Genomic DNA, 22063 nt, shown 5'->3' with positions numbered 1-22063 from the left:
ATTAATTTGCATATTTCAGGTTTTTCTGAAATAAAGATGATATGTGGTGCTTAGCATAAATGAGTCATCTGGGGAACTGGTAAGTAGATGTGGACTGATCATATTACCTGCAATCACTTCATGTTTTCACCAGTGTCAAAATACATATTCTTGTTGAATTTTTTTTAAGTAACATTTGTTGAAAATATTTCTAAACCATAACAAATTTTAGCTTATAATTTTATCAGAAATAGAACTTATTTGTTTAGAAATATTTCATTGCTCATATGCTTTGGGTCAAGCATTGTACTCTGCAAAAAGCAGTCAACAAGATGGACGTAGTTGTTACCACATATAGCTCTTACTATTCTTACATACACAGGAGTTTCAAGCATGTTGAGAATTACATTGCCCTCCAGCTACCTTACTATTTCTATACTCCCTTTGAAAGCCAAAGTTTGTGAAAAAGTTGTTAATACTGTCTCTAAATATCTGTGTCTATCCTCTGATGAAACTACTCCAACAAAGTTTTACCTTCTATTTCTTTTTTTTTTAAATATATTTTATTGATTTTTTACAGAGAGGAAGGGAGAGAGAGAGTCAGAAACATCGATGAGAGAGAAACATCGATCAGCTGCCTCCTGCACACTCCCCACCGGGGATGTGCCCGCAACCAAAGTACGTGTCCTTGACCGGAATCGAACCTGGGACCTTTCAGTCTGCAGGCCGACGCTCTATCCACTGAGCCAAACCGGTTTCGGCTTACCTTCTATATTTCAACAAAGTGTCAGGCATACCAAGGACCTCCACTCTGCTAGACACAATGACATCAATTGCCAGAGGACGTCTTACCTCACTCCTAGCATTTCACCCAGATAATCCTTCCCATCTTCTTAAAAGTTTCTGATCACCACTCTCTTGGTTTTTCTCCCTGGCTGGTGCATCCTCATCTTCTCTATCTTTAAATGTTAGAATTACCCAGAGCTGAGTCATCAAACATCATGTCTTTTTATCCTCCAGATGGCTTTAAATGCCATCTATATGTTGATAATTCCCCTATTTATATCTCTGTCCTGGACTTTTGAGTTCCAGAATTTTATCTACAGCTGCCAACTCAAACTCTTTATGTGGGTATCTGATATCTTAACGTGACTGAACTCTATAATCCTCCTAGACTAGCCCCTCCCCCTATGCTCTTCCATAACCTTCCCAATCTCAGTAGAGTGAAGCTTCACCTTTCAGATACTCAGGCCAGACACCTGATCCATCATCGACTGCTTTGTTTCTCTCAAACCCTGTTTTTAATCTTTCATCAAATCCTGCTGGCTACGTCTTCCAGATGTGTCCAGAATTTGCCACTTACCATGACCTTTCCTGCTACTACTACTTTCCAGTTATGAGAAGGTCTGGATTCTTTTCATAACTTTCTAACTAATCTCCCTGTCTACCCTTTACCCCTTGGTCAACATAGCAGAAAGAGTCTGCTAAAACGAAATTCCCTCTTGTGGCTTTAATATCTTAGCATAAGAGCCACAGTCTCTAAAATAGCAAGCCCCAGCCTCATCCGGTCCGTGGGCAGGGTGTCCTACCTCCAGTGCTCAGTTCAGCTCCACAAGAATATCCACGCCGCCTTCCAGGAGGCCCTGAGGTGGCTCTCAGCAGCCCATCATAACTTCTGGAGGCGGGTTAGCCACAGCTTCTGTGTGGTGACCTCACTGCGAGGCGTCCTCCCTGCCCGAACCACCACAGCAGCACGGAAAAGAGCTGGTGCTGATCTTCTGCTGGGATGGCTGGGCTGGTCTCAGCTCCCGGCAGTGGCCCCCATTTCTGAAAGTAGCAGGTGCAGCCTGTCGCCCCCTCACAGCTGTTCCTGGGCTGCACCTCCAGGACCTGGGGTTCCTGGGACCATCCTGCCAAAGCCTGCAACCTGACCCGTGCCCTCTCCCTGGCCCATCCCAGTGAGAACTGTGAAAACTAAAATGACATCACTTGTCAAAAAACAAGTTTTTAAAAGATCTCTCTTTGAGATATCTACCATTTCCTTGTTCACTCCGCTCTGGCCACCCTGGGCTCATTGTTGTTCATACACATCTTTAGAGATTTACTGGCTCTGACATTTTCACCTGCTGTTTCCTCTGACTCAGGTCTTCCCAGTTTTCATCGGGCCAATCCCTCAGTTCCTTAAAATTTCTCTTTTAAAACATCTAATACAAGCCTGGTAGGTGTGGCTCAATGGTTGAGTATAGGCCTATGAACCAGGAGGTCAAGGTTAGATTCCTGGCCAGGGCACCTGCCTGGGTTGTGTTCTCAATCCCCGTGGGGTGGGGGCAGGCATGCAGGAGGCAGCCAATCAATGATTCTCTCTCATCGTTGATGTTTCTATCTCTTTCCCTCTCTCTTCCTCTCTGAAATCAATCCAAATATATTTAAAAATAAATACAAAAGATAAAAATTAAAACAAAAACACCAAAAAAACCGTTATCTAATAGGTGACAACTTCCCAGTTCCTCCATGTGAAAGGGCAGACCCTTATTCTCTTAGCCCTCTCTTCCCATAATCCTGCTTCATGTTTTCTTACACTCCTATGATTATATGAAGTACTGTACACTTGTTTATTTACTTCTTGCCTGCCCTCCACCCCTGCCCACTAGAATATTAGCTTCATGAGAGTTGAGATTACATCTGTTGTGTTCACTACTGCAACTCCAGGGCGTAGAACAGGGGTTGGAGCATAGTAGGCAATCGATAACTATTTGTTGAGTGAATCATTGAAGGAATTTTAAAAAGAACATTATAAGGTGCTATAGAAACATAAAACAAAGGAATCCAACCTAGGCTGAGGGAACAAGAAAAGATTTCAGGAATCAGAAATCTGAATGCTAAGAAGACAAGTAAGAGTTTCCCAGGAAAAAAGGAAGAAGTGGAAATGAAGAGCTTCCCACAAAGAGAACAATATTGCCAAGACCCCGAGTTTATTTGTTCATTCAACAAATATTCATTTGACACCTATCATGTACCAGGCTATGGTCTAGGCATTTCAAACATAAGAAGTAAGGAGGAAAGGCCATATACAAGTAAAAAAAAAATGTGGATATGGTCAGTTAATAAAAATGCTATGAAAACAAATCTGGGATGGAAAAATAAAAAATGATGAGAGTAGGGAAAGAAGACTGCTTAAATATGGATAATATTTCCCAGGAGATAAAGCTTGAGCAGAAATTGAATGAAGCTCAATATTATCTGAGGAAAAAGCATTCCAGGCAACGGAATAGCAAATTCAGGAGGGTATGCTTACAAATAGAAGGAACTCTAAAACAGTGGCCATACAGAGTGGTAAGAGGGAGGCTGGAGGACAAAACCTTGGAATCCCACTCTAGAAAACTCAGCAGCCAGCTGTGTTAAGAATCTTGGACAATAGGAAGCCACTGAAGAGTTTAATGCACTGAATGGCATGATCAGATTAATATCTCAGAAAAATCAAAACCAAACATAACCCTCATGACAAGTTCCTGGATATTTTAATACTTAACCCACAATAGCTTCCTTTCAGGTTCAATAATCATTTCTAGTATAAGCCTATAGCATGAGATAAAGTGAAAATGGTGCTATTTAAGTGATTTTTTTCCTGTATGTTATAATCTTGTAAATAAATGTTTTTAAATTTTTCAAAACTTTAATATAATTTAATGTCATTTCATTTTTCAAAAAAATTTAGCATTCTTTTCCCATATTTTTCAATAATCTTTTTAAAAATCACCTAATTTTGGTGTCATGTTCTTTCCTTATAGTTTCTATTCTCTTGAAATATGTTTTTAATAATTATAAATATGCTTATTTTATAGTCTCTTTCTGCTTTCTTCTGTCAAGCTTTTTTTAGTTTTTCAGACATACTTTCTTCTCTCTGAATTTCTCCTCCTTCTGCCGGAAACACAGGGCTCATTTACATTCTAGTCTGTTGTGACCACTCCAATGTTTTATCGATTTTCTGTTGCTAATGTGTAATTAATTGTGAGCATGCCTGTGACAGAGATTGTACAGTCTATGAGAAACGAATGGAGCTAGATGTTTCTGAAGAGTGCTGTCTTTCATTTTACTTCTTTTGATCTGTCCTAGCTTAGGACTCATTTTATGTAAGTTTCTTGGGAGAAACTTTCCTGAACCAATTCTGTGGCGTATATTCAGACTCCAAGCTAAGCAATGCAGATTGGGGTGTGGTAATGGTGCAGATCTCACACCCTGGTCTTGCACTGTCCCCTCCCCCCCCCCGCCCCCCCAACCATGGACTTATTTCTAAGTCTGGGACCATTTGGCAGCCTTTTATCTCCCTCCCTCACTTTTACCAAGGTGTCAGGTCAATATCACTACAGTTCCAGTCTTCACTTCCCTTTTCATTTCTGGAACCTTGAGGTTATACTTTTTTCATTTGCAATCTAATGCTATAGTCTTTTAATTGTTAAATTTTATGTAGCACATCTCGATGTTTGTAATGAGGGAGGTTCTGTGTTAGCTCAGCTTGCCATGTTACAGATTCATTCAAATTAGTCTCTAAATTGGAATTTAATTTGGAATATGAGCAACAACATAAAGACAGTCTGCCTGACCAAATAGTTGCTCAGATGTGCAAATAAGTAGCAAAAATTAGCCAGGCTGCAAAATGCTTTCAAAATCTGTCTTCCCAACTGGGAATAAAATGTCTTACTCAACTAGGTTAGCGTGAATTATATAGCTCACACAGGATGAGTTAATTTTGCAAAACAGTAAAGCATATAAAAACCCGTCCTAGCAGAGAGAGAAGTGAGCATGTGACAGAGCATGGGCAGAAGAGGTGCCATACAAGTTGGTAGGAAGAATTGAGCTAAAATTTAAAACAAATTAATGAAAGTTCAAATATGAGCAAGTATGAGAGTACAGGGCCTCTGTGGATAGTACTGACGGGATTTTTTCCACAGACTTTCACTGAGAGCTCATAAGAAAGAATGGATCAGGACAAAGACTAGAAGTAAAGACCATAACAAGTGGGAGAAAATAAAAAGCAAACCCTCTATCCCAGCGGTTCTCAACCTGTGGGTCGCGACCCCTTTGGGGGTCGAACGACCCTTTCACACGGGTCGCCTAAGACCATCGGAAAATACATATATAATTACATATTGTTTTTGTGATTAATCACTATGCTTTAATTGTGTTCAATTTGTAACAATGAAAATACATCCTGCATATCAGATATTTACATTATGATTCATAACAGTAGCAACATTACAGTTATGAAGTAGCAATGGAAATAATTTTATGGTTGGGGGTCACCACAACATGAGGAACTGTATTAAAGAGTCGCAGCATTAGGAAGGTTGAGAACCACTGCTCTATCCCAATGGCAAGGAAAGTGAACACAGAAAACAGACCTATTTCCAGGATCCTGTACCAATACTATTAGTGGCCCCACCACTGGCCAGGGAACTCCCCCATACAAGACCCTCCAACCAGGAAGACAGACCGTCTAGTAGATCCAAGAGAGGCAGAATCACTGAGAAAGCCCATGCTTGTATGCAGGCACAGGGCCTTCCTGAGGCTGAGGCTGAGGCTGGGGCAGGACAACAGAGAGGCATCTTGGTCTCCCACCATCAGGCTAGTAAGTACCAAGTAATAAGCAACAACAGCCTACCCCTAGGGGGAGGTAGAGAGCAAAGAGAGAGCACCATCTGGGACACAGGTTCTCAGGGAAGACTGGAAGCTGAGCATGGAGCTCCTCAAATAGTTAAGTTAAAGGTAAATTCAAAAAACATTTTCTCTTCTCATTTTTAATGCTCTAAAAGCAGAGGTTGGTGAGTATTTTCTGTGAGTCAGGTAGTACATAGTTTAAGCTTTACAGACCAAATGATCTCTGTTGCAACTTGCCATTGCAGCATAAAAGCAGCCACAGACAATATGTAAATTAATAAGCATGGCTATATTCCAGTCCAAAACTTTACTTATGGACACTGAAATTTGAATTTAATATAATTTTCAGATGTCACATAGTTTTTCAACCAATTAAAAATGTGAAAAACAGTCTTAGCTCACAGGCTGGATCTGGCTTGTGGGTTATAGCTCATGACCTCTGGTTAAAAGCAAATTAGTAGCAATGAATTATGGGTTTATAGACTGCATACGAAAACAGTACAAATGGTGAGAGGAAGCAAGTGGAAGTTTATTGTTGAATATAAATAATGTTATTTGAAGGGAGAATGTGATAAATTAAACATATATGTTGTCAACCCTATGGCCACCACTACAAACAAACAAACAAAGACATAGCAAGATTAGCAAAGTTCACTATCATTATTAGATGACTAAAGTATTGCCCAGCCAGTGTGGCTCAGTGGTTGAGCATCGATCTAGGAACCCAGAGGTCACCAGGGACTAAGTGTCTTAAAAAGCAGACATTTGCCGAAACCGGTCTGGCTCAGTGGATAGAGCATCGGCCTGCGGACTGGAAGGTCCCAGGTTCGATTACGGTCAAGGGCATGTACCTGGGTTGCGGGCACATCCCCAATAGGAGATGTGCAGGAGGCGGCTGATCGGTGTTTCTTTCTCATCAATGTTTCTAACTCTCTCTATCTCTCTCCCTTCCTCTCTGTAAAAAATCAATAAAATATATTTAAAAAAAAAAAAAGCAGACATTTATTTTCACAGCTCTGGAAGCTGGGAAGTCCAAGATTAAGGAGCCAGTAGATTCAGTTTCTGGGGAAAACCTTGTCCTCAGTTATAGACTTCTACTTTCTGGAAGTGTCTTGACATGATGGAGAGAGAATTTGTTCTGGTTTCTCCTTTGTCTAAGGACACTAACCTTATCATGAGGGCCCACCCTCATGACGTTATCCTAAAGGTTCAAGCTCCAAAGTCTATCACAAGGGGATTTAGGGCTTCAGCATGGATTTTGGAAGGGAAAGATGGGAGAGACACAAACATTCAGTCATAACATCCACCCAGTCTTAACACTTTGCAATTCCCAGTTATCACTTGGATGCCAAACTGGCAGTACTTAGAAACCGTGTGATATCAGAAGAAATATGTGTCTGCATGGTCAGAGAATACCTCATTTATCCAGGGGCATTTATCTGTTAACCTCGACGAACTAAAGTAGGTCTGAGAAGCTGGAGTGACACAGAATTTCCCTATGAGCAATCAAAATAAACATCTCGGCATTGCTTCTGTCATATGCATTAAGTTGTACTGCCTTATTTGTCTTAACGTCCACTACTCCTTTACAAAACCCCATTTTCTAAAGAACATAAGCCATACCAGAGAAGGAAATGAATCCTCTATTTTTAGGTTAAAATGTTTAAAAATTAATAAATTTTGACTTGAAGGAATCAGCTTGTAAGTTTCACTTAAGTAGAACATGTCTTATACATTTAATGTTAGACAAATATGGGATTAGTTGATCCACTGAAATATATATTAAAACCTCAATACATATATTTCAATGATGATGGGTAAGCAGAGAGTGCTTATGCCTTTCAGGACATTTAGAGCTAATCTTTTTTTTTTAAATCCTCACCCAAGAATGTTTTCATTAATTTTCAGAGAGAGGAAGGGACAGAAAGAGAGAGATGGAAAAATATCAATGTGAGAGAGAAACATTGCCTCTTGTACTTGCCCTGGCCGGGATCAAACCCACAGCCTAGGTATGTGCCCTGATCAGGATTGAACTCGCAATCTTTTGGTGTACAGGATGACACTCCAACCAACTGAGCAACCTGGCCGGGCAAGAGCTAATATTGAAGGGGGAAAAAAGAAGTCACAAATATCTCTTCATGCTGCTTTATTCCCAAACCCCTCTCACTTACCCTAACTGAAGGCAAGGATTGTAAGGAAAGGAGCTTTGGGGCGCTATTACCACAGTGCAGGTCTGTGGAGAAGTTCTGCCTGCACATTACAGATCACTGAAAGGTAATCTAAATGTCACAGTCATCACCTCTTGTGTCACTGGCACAGCATGGGAAGAAGGAACAAAATATTGCTGGCACTTTCTTACAATCCTATCTATGAGCATTTTGATTTTTAAGTTTAAGAAATTAATAGCTGTCATGAATAATAAGCACAACCATTTATTAAACACCTGCTATTTTCTAATAATTCTACTAGACTTTTCAAATACATCACTTAAATTATATTAAAAAATTATTCTTTACCAACATTTAATTTACATTCTTTTTGTAAGCATTGGACAAAGTTCTTTCCCTTTTGTCCTTGGCAACTGCTGTCCTGGTGTGCCTCCTACCTGTCTGCCTGTTCTTTGGAGCCTTGGCAAGCACTTCTGTGTTGGTTCAAGTTCTCCAAGGCTTGTTACAGACCCTGTTACGGACCTATGTACTTGCTCTCCCAGGTGTAGTATGGTTATTAAGCTCAAGGCCTCAGGAGCCAACTAGCCTGAGCTCCAATTGCTTCTGCTGCTTTATTTAGCCCCTTTATGCCTCAATTCCCACATCTTCAAAACACTAACGGCATCTGCCTCAAAGGCTTCTTGTGAGGACTAATTGAAATGAAACATGAAAAGCACTAAGCACAATGCCTGGCATGTTGTAAATGCTCACTCTGTGTGAGCTGTTGCTAAAACACTCAAACTATGTTATCATAAATTAACTGTCCAATGTCTGTCTTCCCTAGACTGCAAGCTTTACCCCCTGGCCCTTGACTTGGGACCTGACACAGAGTAGCTTCTCTTTCACTTTTCCTTGAATGGCTAATTGAAGGAAGACTCAACGGAGTGTATCACCATGCAAAGTGGGTGTCCCTTTTCCCATACTAAGAATGAAGAAAAATGAGGAGAGAGTAAGCAATACTCTAAGCTTCCACAGATAGTAAGTGGCAGAATTGCAATTCATCCCCGTATCTGTCTATTGCACTTCCCATTTATTGCACTGGGAAAAGTGCAGGCTCTGGGGAGAAGCGGTGAGGATAATCACTCATTACTGAGCACTTACTATGGGCCTGGCAGTGCTCCTAGCACTTGCATATGTTTTCTCAGTTAATTTTTACAGCAACCTGAGGAGGTACAGAGCATTATTACATTCAGTTTCACAGCTGAAAATGCAAGTATAGAGAAGATAGTAACAGGCCAAGGTTAAATAGCTAGGAAGAGGCAAGGAGAGGAAGGATTTGTATCCAGACGTCTGGATCCAGAGCTCACACCCTGACTGGCACATGTTTGCCTATTTCAGCGTCTCGTGATGCTTTATAATTAAATAGCACTGAAAAGGAATAAAAAAGTCACTCCTGGTTATATTTTCCCCAGCCAACTATTCAGTACACTTTTGATATCTTCATATAAATAGAATAAAAACATTGAACATTGACATAAATTCTAATCCCTGTCCTAAACAATTACTGAATCTTTAAGTCTATTTGTAACAACTTTCCCAATTTTTCATTCAATTTTTTCCTATATGTTTCTAGCAATCCAGTAATAGGATGTTCACTAACCCTATTACTAATTCTCGGAAGGCATTCATTCTAATTTTGAAGAGAATAAAGGTAGGGAATTTTTTCTTGAATAAAAATCTGTCATTTTGTATCTCTGCTCACTTACCTAGTTTTAACCTGGAAATGATACAACACTTAAAGACAAACCACTAATATATTCAGCACATATTTGAGCACTTAAATTTCAGGCACTATAGTAGGCAATGGGTACACAAACATGTGTATAAATAACTTATGGTGTCAGGATGACAGCAGTGTAAAATAGAATTTTAACTTTATGTAGTTAAGTGCTCTCCCAGAATTATGTAAAAAAAAAGTATCATTGGAGCATCAAGAAAAAAGTGATTTGGGGGAAGAGGGGGTTGGCAGATTAGGTGAGTGTACAGGAATCTTTTTGTTTTGACCCGCAGGCATGTCCAAATGCTCCCTGCTTCTAGAGAATCTATACTAATAAAAGCATAATATGCTAATTGGACCTGACATCCTTCCGGATGACCTTCCAGACAAACCCGGGGCTGCGAGGGAAGCCTGGTTCCCGGGTGCCAGAGGGAAGCTGGTGCTGGCAGCCTGGGGAAGGCCTACTCTTGCATGAATTTCATGCATCAGGCCTCTAGCACTAAAATAAATAGATTCCCTGCCTCTAAGTATGTCTGTAGACAACAAGCATTATCTTTTCCTGCCTCTGGCAGCAGGGTGGGAATACATGTCTTCTAGGACTCAAGGAAGAAATAATTTTCATTGTTGAGTAGTTAATATGTCAAGCCTGTTTTAAGTATTTTGTACATATTAACTTATTTAAAGCCAGCTTCCTATGAGTTCTGTCCTGTTTTTATCATTTGCCATTTTACAAATAAGAAGACAGATTGGAAAACAGTCTAGTGTTTCCAATCCAGGCAGGCTGGCTCTGGAGTGCCTGTTTGCCATTCTAAGCCTCCCCTGCCCCAGCCCAGGACTGTCCCAATGGCCTGGCCCTGTACGAGGTTTCCAAGGTGCTTGAGTGGAGTCCTGTGGGGCAGTGTTTACTGGGCAGTACAAACAAGAAAAGTGAATAGCTCGGGCTGGCTCCCTTGGCTGATGAATGAATGAATGAAAATCACATTTCATTTCCACTAAATTTTATCTCTTTTATTGTAAACTGTTGTTACACACACACACACACACACACACACACACACTCACACACGTGCACGCCAAAATAGAGGCACTTTTGCTAAGCTATGTCACCAAACAAAAAATTAATAAGTAACCTGATTGCAGCTTCAGCCTCTCCCAGGACTGGAATTTTAAACCAATCAATCTGGAATTTCCTGATCAACACTAGTGTGGTCATCTGCCTGGTTAAATTCCCATCCTTCCCTTAAGGGAAGCTGTCCCTGCCTAAAACAATCTACTTTTTAAAATTCTTAGTCACCCTCTTTCTGCTTACAAACACCTTCCATTTTGTACAGTTCGTAAGTGTGCCTTTATGGTTGCTACATGGGCTGCTGCCAGATTCAAGAATCACTTAATAAAGCCAAGTAGATTTTTAAATTTTCCTGGTTGGATTTTGTTCTTTAACACTGTCCTTCAAGCTAGGTATAATTTTAGAGCATTGATATGGTTGGTCATAGCGTTTGCTATTCCTTCCAAGTCTAGGTCACCTGTAAAAATTGTCTATTACCCTAGTACAAGATATTGATAATAGTGTTGAATAAGACAGAGAAGGAAACTGCCTTGGTATAGAGTTTCAACCACTTGACACCCAAGGGAGCAACCATCCCCTTCACACACCTCCACAGTTTCCACAAGGCTTCCACAAGAATTGTGATGTCATGAGTATAGTATGGCTATGGCACAAGCATAAAATTTTGACAAGACCTATCCTTAGAGATCCCATGTAAGCTCTGTGGGATTACCACTTTCTTTTCTAAATGCCAATATCCCACTCTTCTGTGAATATGCCTTAGATTTTTCTGGCAGGTAGATTGGACTACAGTGTCCTTCTCACCTTTTTGGAAGGCAAAATATTTGTCTGTAAACAATTACTGTGTTTCTTCAATATTCTTCAAAAACCACTTTCAGTGGTCTCTCTGCATTCTCCAAAACTCAGCTGTCATTTTATTTTCCCCCCCATCTAATTTGGGCGTTTAAATCTTATTACAATTCTGTGATTCCCATTATTCTATCCTTTTTGTTTAAAGATAATTCTTTGATAGAAAAGATATATATGCCAAAATATATTAACTATTACCACACTAGGCAAGTAAACAAAAATAGCAAAACCAGTTGGACTTGAAATAGCTATAGTGTTTTTAGGAGGAAGTTACCACCAGTTTAAATTAGAAGTTCTAGTTTTCTGTCCAAGACAAATAACTATATAAATATAACAGCAAAATAATTCTCAACGTAATTACCAAGTTGTCCTTGACTATATATATTTTTATTAGGCAAGTCTTCAAATTCAGCTAGCATACTACTTAGTAAACTCAATCATATGACTTTAAGGTTATGCTTACATTTGTAAATACAGAGTGATTTCAAATTAAATCCACATTAACTTGTTTATCAGGACATAACTTTATCATTCCTCCATTTGTAGTTAAAAAATAAATAAGATGAAACAGAGTATCGTGTGTGGGGGGGGGAGGAGGTATTCTGCTGGGGCCCAACCCACCCACCTTTTTTTTTTTTTTTTACCTTTTCAGTTGTATTCTGGTGGCATTAACTTGCCTGACTTAATAACAAGTTTAGACAGCATGTACATTCAAGCAATGGAAGTAGAGCTACAAACACCAACATCAACCCACCACCTCTTTTCTTGGCCCTGGAAAGCTTCCCACTTTTAGGAGTCTGCTACACACAGAGGAAAGGTAATAACCTAAGACAGCCATTGCATTATTATAGGTTGGAAGGCTTTTTTTCCCATTAAGAATGACTCTCAGGATACAGGGTCCAACTAAATCAATCTCATTCGTTCCTTCAACCAATAGACAAATGCTGAGTGTGCCAACTATATGCCAAACAATGTGTTGGGTTCTACATCTCTGATCTGATGAAAACTATATCCTAATAGAAGATATTAAGGCTTAAAATAAAAATTAAAAAAAAAAAAACTCTAAGAGGCATTGGCTTTGTACCTATAGTACAAGCCCTAATATCCAGTATACATTTTCTCATCTGATAGTCCCCTTTCCTTAGTTGTGATTCCTGAAAAAGCACTCTAAAAGCAAAATCGTTAATTTCATAACTAAGCAGAGCACACCAAATCTATCTTAGGGTTTAGAGAGCTGACACACCAAATTAGAAGGTACTCACCACATTTATTTTTCTTTCTCTGGAAGCTTTGTCATTAACTTCTGAATTTCTTTTCAATTTCAAAGCTGTGTATAAGACTCCCATTAAATGCTATAAAATACCTTGATCTAATAACCAAAACACTTTGGAAATTTAGGTCCTTCTCTTTCCAACTTTTCATTATCAAAAAGAAAAGAAAAGGTAAATGTGACAGAATTCTGACTCCTGGAAAATGGCCTCGAACTACATAGTGAAAAAATAAACACTCAAATATTGATTTGCTATTTTTAAAAAGTTCAATAATTTTTTAATGTTTAGTGACACCTACAGAAAACACGAGAAAGCAAGCAAGCAAGCACTTAATGTTTGTAGACTAAAACATATCTGACTGCTGATGTGAGAAGGCTTTAGGACAAGAGACATAACATAAAACCAGCCCCTCTCTCCTTCCTTCCCATCACAATTACCGGGGGATATATTTTTAAAGCAACATAAGAACTAAGTTAATTTTTACTTTTCTTCTTGGTTAATCTCTCCTATCTATAATAATAAAAGCACAATATGCTAATTAGACCGGACAGCCGAACAACCTTCCGGACGTCCTTTCGGATGACCTTCTGGACGAAGCCGAGGCTGTGAGGGTGGAGCCCCATGTACGAATTTTGTGCATCAGGCCTCTAGTGTATATATCTATAACAAGGAGAGAGAGGAGAGAGAAGGGGAGAAGGGGCAAGTCCTTTTGGACTGTGAGCAAAAGCAATTTCCAGGCAAATACAGATCTTATAAAAACTGGTGAGTACAGCTTATTAGAAAAGCTACGGGCTTGCTCCAAGGCTTGAATCTGGATATACATAAAGTAATAAGCTCTGCATGTGCTGAGAAGTGAAAGGAAGAGAGAAAAATTTTAATGTATCACAAATGCTTTGAAAAGTGTAGTGCCATGAGATTTTCATTTGCATTCAATGCTTGCTCTCATGTTATTTTTCCCCATAAGGTCAAAATCTACAACATAAAAGCTCTTGGTTTTAGAATTTGTAAAGGACAAAAATTTAAAAGGGGAAGCACATCAAGAGTTGTTTAATCAATATTTTGATGTATGGCATTTTAGAAGCCAAGAAATCGAGATTTCCACTTACACGTACGCAAATTTATCCAAGTTGAATTTAATTCACAGAAAAGTTAGATGACGGCTGACAACAACATTTTTTCTTATCTAAGCACCAAAGAAAGATTGTAAGCTACTGATCACTTCATAAACAGTCTCAAATATTTAAGATAGCACAATATTAGTTACTCCTCAAAATTGTCTTAATTATCCATTTCTCGCCACAAATTGGCTTTGTATTATTTTTATAAACCATTATTTTTTAAGCCATTCTGCTTAAAATTAGAAATGGTAGCAGAAGTGAAATTTTGAAAAATTCTATTGTTACCTTTCTCTGACCTTGAGATGAGCTAGAAAGTGAAAGGAGTATCGGAATGACTGGACTGAAGAAAGTGCCTGAGTCCATGAAGTCTTTCACATAGTGACCTGTTCCCACGTTCTTGGTAATGAAGGTGTTAAATGTCATGGCTGGCACCTTGCTTTGTTCCCTTGAGTTTAACTGAAGGTCATTTCTGATTTTAGAGACTGAAATCTGGGTAAACTAACCTCTGCTGTAGGGAAGAATTGCTGTGAATGCTTTAAATTCTGGAAGAGAAGATCCACACTAATCTCCTTATCAGCATCTTTTCTTTGCCACAAGGGTAACTATCAAGTGCTACTTTCTACATCACTGTCTAATATAAAATATTAAAATGAAATGAATATATCGCATATTATGACTACTTGGATTTCACATGTAAATTTATGCATAGTGATATCTATTTAAATTACATTTGAAAATCTAGTTATAACATATGATGCTTCAGCTTAGGAAAAAGAAACACAACACAGATTTATAGATTTTCTTGGTATACTTATAACCAAGAAAGGATACATAGAGTGTTATTATTCCTTGGTAATATTTTTCAATCATTTGATTGGTTATACATGTATTAAAGAGATAGTAGCGGAGTTGTACATATGAAAATGCTCTTATGTGTATTCTTCCCTCTTTCCAGAATACTTTTTTCCTAAGGATCTTATTAATACACTAGAGGCCCGGTGCATGAATTTCGTGCACTCGGGGGGGGGGGGGAGTGGGGGTGGGAGGGGTGGGCAGCCTGGCCTGTGCCCTGTCACAGTGCAGGACCTCTGCGATAGATTGCCCCAAAGAGGTAGAGAGGTAGGCCGGAGCTGGAGATCCCGCCTCCACACCACGCAGCAGAGTCGGGAGGAGGCGGGACTCCCAGGCAGGCTCCATGCCCACATGCAAGTGCCCGCTGTGTGTGCAGCCATCTTGTGATGGTGTGAGGGCATCAAGGCATGAGGACTAGTTAGGCTTTTATTAGTAAGGATCAGAACTGTTTAAATGTTGCTTTTTCAGGGAGCCTTCCTAAACCAACACTATCTAAATAGGTCCTTCCCTATTTTCCTCTAGCCTTATGTCATGTTATTTGTCTTGTGAGCACTTCATATTTTCAGTTCATCTAAAATCCTCTGTATAAGTTACATCATTTAGCTCCTGTCTATCAACTCCTCACATCCCAGTTTCTATGACTCCCCGCTGTGCTCACATCTTCTCAACAATTTCCTTCCTGGTCCCAGGGTGCACACGGGAGGGAGGGTCTTCTCCAGAGCACAGCTGCAAAGTTTGCTCCTAAGTTTCATCAGGTTTCTTAAACGTCACCAACCCAGAGGGTCTTCCTTGACTGTCATACTTCACATGCTCTCCTGGACGCAGTCTTATTTTTCTCACTGGCACTTATAGTTGTACTAGTATATGTACGTGTTCAATGTGTGACTCCTTCATTAGCATGTAAACTCCATTAGAACTTTATCTGCTTTGTGCATTAGTACTGCTACATTGCTTAAAACAGTGCTTGCCATAGGCTGTCACTCAATACTTATTTGTTGAATCAATTAATTCCTCGCTTATTATCTGTTTCTCCCACTAGACTCTTAAGGGCCATAAAAGCAGGAACATTGTTTCTGGTATTCCTACAGCATCTTGTATAGAGTAGGTTATAGAAAAATAAATAATGAATGGTTTGCATATGTGTGTGTGTGTGTGTGTGTGTGTGTGTGTGTGTGTGTGTGTGTAATCTTTCTCTCTGGGTAGAGTCTAATTACAACAAAGATGAATTATGTCTGATTAGCCCACCATGCATGCCAATCCCATAGTGGGGTCTCACACATAGTAGACATACAATAAATATATGAAAAACCATCAGGACTGGGACCAGAATGACTAGGAACCTCTTCTGCCAATAGCTACCCAGAGGCCTCCACAAAGTTAATATGAGGTCTTAATGGCAGATGGAAAGGAGCTTAGGACATGCACAGAGAAGTGAAAACCTTAAACTGCCCTGTTTATCCTTTCAGGGCCCAGCCTGGTCCTAGCAGAGGCTTGCTTCCCAGACAAGACCCAAGAAGCTAGCACCTACTCTGAGCGTCTCCCTTTCAGATGTCTTTAGTACTCTGGGAGGAGTAAATCTTAATTTCAATCCATAGCTTTGATTAGTTTGCTTAAAACCTTTGCCATGAAGATTCCAGATAAATCCATTTATGGTGCCAAAGGGCATCAAATAAGACAAATTAGATTGTAGCGTAAAACCTCCCAGTTCCTAAAATAGTATCCTCTTCTTTCCTTCATGTTTTTCATTTGAAAAATGAAGATGCTAAAAAAGAACTAGCTCTCAAATTATGGACATGGATTCAGGCTTGCTGAGATGTCCTTGGAGGTTTTGTCAGACATCTTCCTTCCTTCCTCTCCTTTGCCCACCTGCTACAGTCCCCCTTGGTTAATGATCACAGCCCTGGTGAGCTATGGTAACTGAGAGTAATTGTCAAGCATGTAGGGAAAATGAAAGGTTAAACTGCCGGCCTATGTTCTCCCTGCCACCCTTTCCAGGGCCAAGATGTTGTGAATCTATAAACTGTACCTCAGTTCACTACTAAATCCTTATATTTTAACGGTGATGAAGTTTACTGCCGTCCTCACACTAACTTACACTCACGTGTGATTTTTCTACTGTGATCGGGGACAAGGTCAGACACTGAGAACACAACGATGAGTTTAGAAACGGTCTCTTCCTTGAAGGAGCTCTATTCAAGGAGGAAGGAGAAAGATGCAACAGTGTGAGAAATGTTTTGATGGAGCCAAAGCAGCAGGTGACCTCAGTGCACATCAAAGGGCATCAAAACAACCTGGGAAACTGGGGTGCACTTGAAAAATCTTCCAGCAGGTGACCAGAAACTGAGTCCTCATTTTAATGAATCAAATTAAAGCTGCACAGTGTCAGAATCATCTAAGCCAAACTCCTTATGTTGCACAGTGGAAATCTGATGCCCAGAGAGACTAACTGACTCATCCAAAGTATCAGAGTTACAACTAGGACCCAGATAAGTAGTATTTGGCTTCGTCTTTTAAGAGACTCTCTTTTTTTTCTTTCAGAATTCTTTATTTCATCAGTTTAATGATGAAATTAATCAATTAATCGTATTTTAATGACGAAGAGATAAAAATACTTTTATATATTGACTTTATGCACAGCAATCCTACCGCTAACCCATCATCAGTAAATTACACACTTTGCACTGAGCTGTTGGTGAATTAATTTATTCAGCTACAACCACTGTCTCTCCCAGCTTGCCTCTTGAGCTACTTACTGCATGAAACTAATCACACTAGGAAGGACAGGGACAGCCTGGCTGTGAACAAGAACAAACTTTAAGACCAGATCTTGGTCAGATTGCATTTCCTCTCCACAACTGAGGGAGGCATCTAAGGGCTAAGGTACAACCAAAAGTGAAATATTTTCAGTAGTGTGTAGCAGTATATCAATTCCTCAGGTATGCAATTTTCTTGGAGTTTTTTTTTTTTTTTCTCCTAGTGTAGTCGATTTACTTGAGCTATTTAAAGACTGATTAAGTAATGAGACCATATAAGAGCTCATTACATTAAAACAGAAATACTTAGAAAATATATAATTTCTCGTAGCTTGCCATCTGTTTGGCTCTTAGTGGCAATGGATTTATCCTGCTTAGTGCAGATGATGGTACTGGAGTGATATCATGGATCATACAATGGATTTCTGAGTTCTTTAAGTACTGTTATTAATTTACAAGTTTGCAAATTAACATTTCCCAAAATAAAAATAAATTTTTTTCAACTTTTACCCCCAAGCGAAGTTGCTATGAGCACCAAATAAGATCTGTTCTGGCGCCAACAGAGTGCCTTGAAGTCACCCACAATCTCCCCAAATTAAAGACCTCACTGGCTCTTTCACTGTACTCGCAGCAGGATGCTCCTCTGCCTCGTCCCACAGTCCAGTTTAAGCCGCTCAAAAGAATATTTTTAGAGGCACATCAAACTAAATCATTTTCGTCTGAACACACCATTTCCAAATGGCCACCCACGGTCCTAAATCCGGCCGCTGCGGAGGGGGACAAGCAGGTGTCCTCCGCTGCAGGGTCGCGGGACTCGAGCGCCTTCACCACTGGACAGGGGAAGCCAGGAAGATAACCCAACACTCGGTGACAGGTGTAACCCCTCAGGGGTGCAGCAGCGAGGCCCCGATCCAAGCGGATGTCCTCACCCTCAGGCTGGAGGAGGACTTGGGGGGAAAGCAAACACCGCTTCCGCATCAAGTCAGAGAGCTGGGCGCACAGGGTCGCAGGTCAGAAGTTGAATTTCAATCCCGTCTGCGCTGCGTCCCAGCGCATTCCGCAGCCCGGGCACCGCGGTGGCTACGGGGGGAAGAGACCGAGGCTGGCGGGGCAAGGGAAACTGTGGGTGGCCGCTGCCGGGGGTCACCGGGCGGTGGGGACAGATACGACCCCCTCCGCCTTCGGAGCCGGCAATAACGGGACTCAGCTGCAGTGACGATGCGCCCCGGGCCGGGGCACCGCGCTGCCCTTTGGCCAAGAGCAACTCCCGCCGCCGCAGCCCAGCCGCCGTGCGCCCTGGCACCGCTGCCCCGGGGTGCGCCTGGCCCGCCCCCGGGCGGCTGCCTGGGCACCGGCAGCGGGACCGACCATCGCCCCCGGCGCAGGGACAAACTTCCTCCTTCCTGGGTCCCCCCAGCCGCGCTTCCAGGTCTCGGGCTGCAGGCGCCCCCGCCGGCACGGCACGGCGAGCTTCCTCCCGGCCCCTCCGCAGCCCCGAGCCCCGGGCGCCGGGCGGTCGCCCCGCATCCGCTCCAACAAAGCCGGCGGCCCCCGGCGACCCGGCGAGGGGCTGGGAGGGGCGGCGAGGGGGAGCGAGGGCTCCGGGGCCGGCGAAGGCACCCCTAGGCGGCCCGGCGGGGAGCCGAGGCAGAGAAAGGGGAAGAAAGTCTCCTGCTCTCAGCGCGAACGCCTCGCCTTCTTCGCTCGCCCTTGCTCGCTCGCCCTGCTCCCCCCGCCCGAGCATGTCCGCCTGTCCCGGTGGCAGTTGGCGGGGAGAGAAGAGGAGGCAGAGGGGAGGCAATGGGCTGGCGGGCGGGTCGCTCCCTTACCTCTGTCCAGAGTGAGCGGCTGGACCACTGTCAATGTCGCCATGTCTGCGGTGGGAGCCCAAGTGACGCTCGGCTTCAGCAGCAGCAACCGTTTTTAGTGAGAAAAAGAGGAGGAGATTGGGGGCGGGGGTGGAGAGGGAAGATGGAAAGGAGGGGAAGGAGCGGGGAGGAGGAAGGTGGCGGCGGCGGTGGAGGAGAAGAAAGCTTGGGTGGGTTGGCAGCCAGATGGAGACGCAACTGTTTGGCTGCGGACAGACCTTGAGATGCCGCGTGGAGCTGAGCAGGTATCAGAGCGACTGCATCGCCGGCTCAGGGGCGGAAGGCTCTGCCCGCGAACTTCGCTGTTCCAGCCGGCGGAGCACACACGGGTGCAGATGGCGTGCTGCTTCCTTTCAACTTTCCAGTGAAATGCAATGGTCAGAGTATGCGTGCCCCAGGGGGAGGGGAGAAGGTTGAAGAGAGATGGGGGCAGGGAGGTAGAGAGGTGATTTTTTTTTTTTTTTTTTTTTTAAGATTAAGAGAATTTGTCAAACCTGTAACCCCATCCCCTGGGGAGAAAATGCTTCTGAGTCAGAAATATTGGGATTTATATGTAGTTGCTGTTAATTTCTGTTGTTATTATTATTTGGAATGTTGACTTGTAACAGTAGCAAGATAACTGACTTAAGGCCAGGGTTCCGTCACTAGGTCTCCATTAAAGACCTGAGTGTATTGCCTAGAAAATAACTTATCTGAAAAGCAAACTTCGTAAAAATGGTTTTAAATAAAAAACACGAAGAGAAGTTCCACTACTAAGTTTGTGAAACATGTACCTAGCACATTTTCAGGTTGGTCTATGTAGCCAGTGGTTATTTGATTGTCACTTATTAACATGTATGTCAGGAATAGAGCTAGGAGTGTTACATGCCATGTGCCCTGGCCTGATTTAGGAATTCAATACAGCTCCTACTTTCCTGTAGCTTATGATCTAGTGGGATGTGATGTTATTAAAAGGGTGACTTTAGAGTCAGTTGATCAGAATCCAATTACTAAAACCTTCAAGTACTGGCTGTGACCTCTTCAACTGCTTTCACTATCTTGCCACTGTAGGGACTCACTTCCTGGTAAAGAAATTAAGAAGTATATAGAAATCTTATGTAAGCAGAATGGTGATGACCGTGGGTTTAGGATTGTAAAGGACAAAGCTGCCTCCATTCCCTTCCCTAGAACAGAGCAGAATTGTTTTGGCCAGCAATACATTCTGTTTTAAAGCAAAATATTTGTATGTGATCCATATCATGGTCTTCTGATGACAAAATGGATGATTTCTGGAGATCTTTTGCATCCAAGGCCTGCATTTTTATTTTTTAATATGTTTTTATTGATTTCAGAGAGGAAGAGAGAAGGAGAGAGAGATAGAAACACCACTGATGAGAGAATCATTGATCAGCTGCCTCCTGTACACCCCCTACTGGGGATTGAGCCCACTACCCAGGCATGTGCCTTGACCAGGAATTGAACTGCCATCTCCTGGTTCATATGTTGGTGCTCAACTGCTGAGCCACACTGGCTGGGACATTGGTCTATATTTTTTAAAAAAGGAAGCAAGATTTCACCAATGATTTGAGAAAGTAGAAGATGGCCATACATCCAACAGACCCTAAAGACATCCCTGAAATAGCTCAACATGCCTATATTTTTGCTGAGTGTTTTAGAAAGAACCTGATCTTGAAATTCAAGTCTTAGTTATGTTTTCTTTAGAAATCACATAATTCCTCACTGATCCCGTTTCCTCACCTGTCAAACATGGTAATAACCTTCACTCTCACTGAGAGTCTGTAAAAGAGGAAACTAATTCTACCTTTCAATCTTGCTGAGTTTGTGAGGGTCTGAATGTGCTTTGAAAACAGTAAGGCATATATAAATTTATACATACAGCAAACATACATCCCACCTGAACTGTGCGGCAAGCACTCTGCTAGGCTCTGGCCTTGCAGAGATTAATGAGATGTGGCCCTGTCCCTGGACAGTGCTGGGTCCAGGCTGGGAGACAAATGAGCAAGCTATGCAGTAAGTGCTCTAAGCATCACAGAAAGGAAGTACTATGGGACTGAGGAAGAAGAAACAATTCTGCTTGATTATCATTATTCACATCCCCTAAATCAAACAACAGAAAGAAGTTGAATTGTGCACAATAAAAGCATAGTATGTTCCAAGGCCTTGCACAAAATATCAAACCTCATTCAATAATTGAGGATGAAAAGAACATATAAATCCCCTAGCTACTAATGCAGTGCTTTAAGAACATACTTTATTATGAATATGTATTTGGGCAGCTTCATTCCTAACTCTAAAAGCCATACACTGTACCTATTTCAACACAAATCTGAGATTGTAAGGCCCATGAAGGTTTTTTATCTTTGTTTCCTAATATATCCCCAACACCAAACATGTTTGTTTCTAGACTTATGCCTTGAGCTCCCTAATTGAAAATTTGTTCTCTCATTTTTATGGCATTGACCATGTAGGGTTTTCATAGGGACTGAAAGGGAAAGTAAGAGGAAGCATAATTTACCATACATTAATTGGTTATTGTTTCTAAAAGGGAGAACTTTAATGCCTTTAGCTTGTGCCTATGCAGGTATAGAAAATGAGTAATAAACAATCATTATCTGTTAGAATTTATTTTTTAATGAAGTATAAATAACTAACTACTATCTCTCCAATAACATATGTGAATTTCTATTTAAGACATAAGAAAATTTCTGTAATCTCTTCTTTTACTTGG

The 22063-nt window shown here is 41.4% G+C and overlaps 1 protein-coding gene across 2 annotated transcripts in view; it reads right to left on the bottom strand.

Annotated features, from left to right (window-relative positions):
* Positions 1-19685, bottom strand: part of LIN7A (lin-7 homolog A, crumbs cell polarity complex component) — a 143843-nt gene extending 124158 nt beyond the window's left edge. Inside the window, exon 1 of one of the 2 annotated variants that reach the window (XM_036301729.1) lies at positions 19554-19685. Coding sequence is in view for 1 of the 2 variants with exons in the window: in XM_036301728.1 (XP_036157621.1) it covers positions 19297-19339 (43 nt within the window). In the remaining variant the exon portion in view is untranslated. The other variant, XM_036301728.1, reaches the window with a different exon arrangement.
* Positions 19686-22063: the final 2378 nt, after the last annotated feature.

The sequence above is a fragment of the Myotis myotis genome, unplaced genomic scaffold (assembly GCF_014108235.1).
Source record: "Myotis myotis isolate mMyoMyo1 unplaced genomic scaffold, mMyoMyo1.p scaffold_m19_p_3, whole genome shotgun sequence".
NCBI classification, from domain to species: Eukaryota; Metazoa; Chordata; class Mammalia; order Chiroptera; family Vespertilionidae; genus Myotis; species Myotis myotis.
This window is presented reverse-complemented; position numbering and strand designations above follow the sequence as displayed.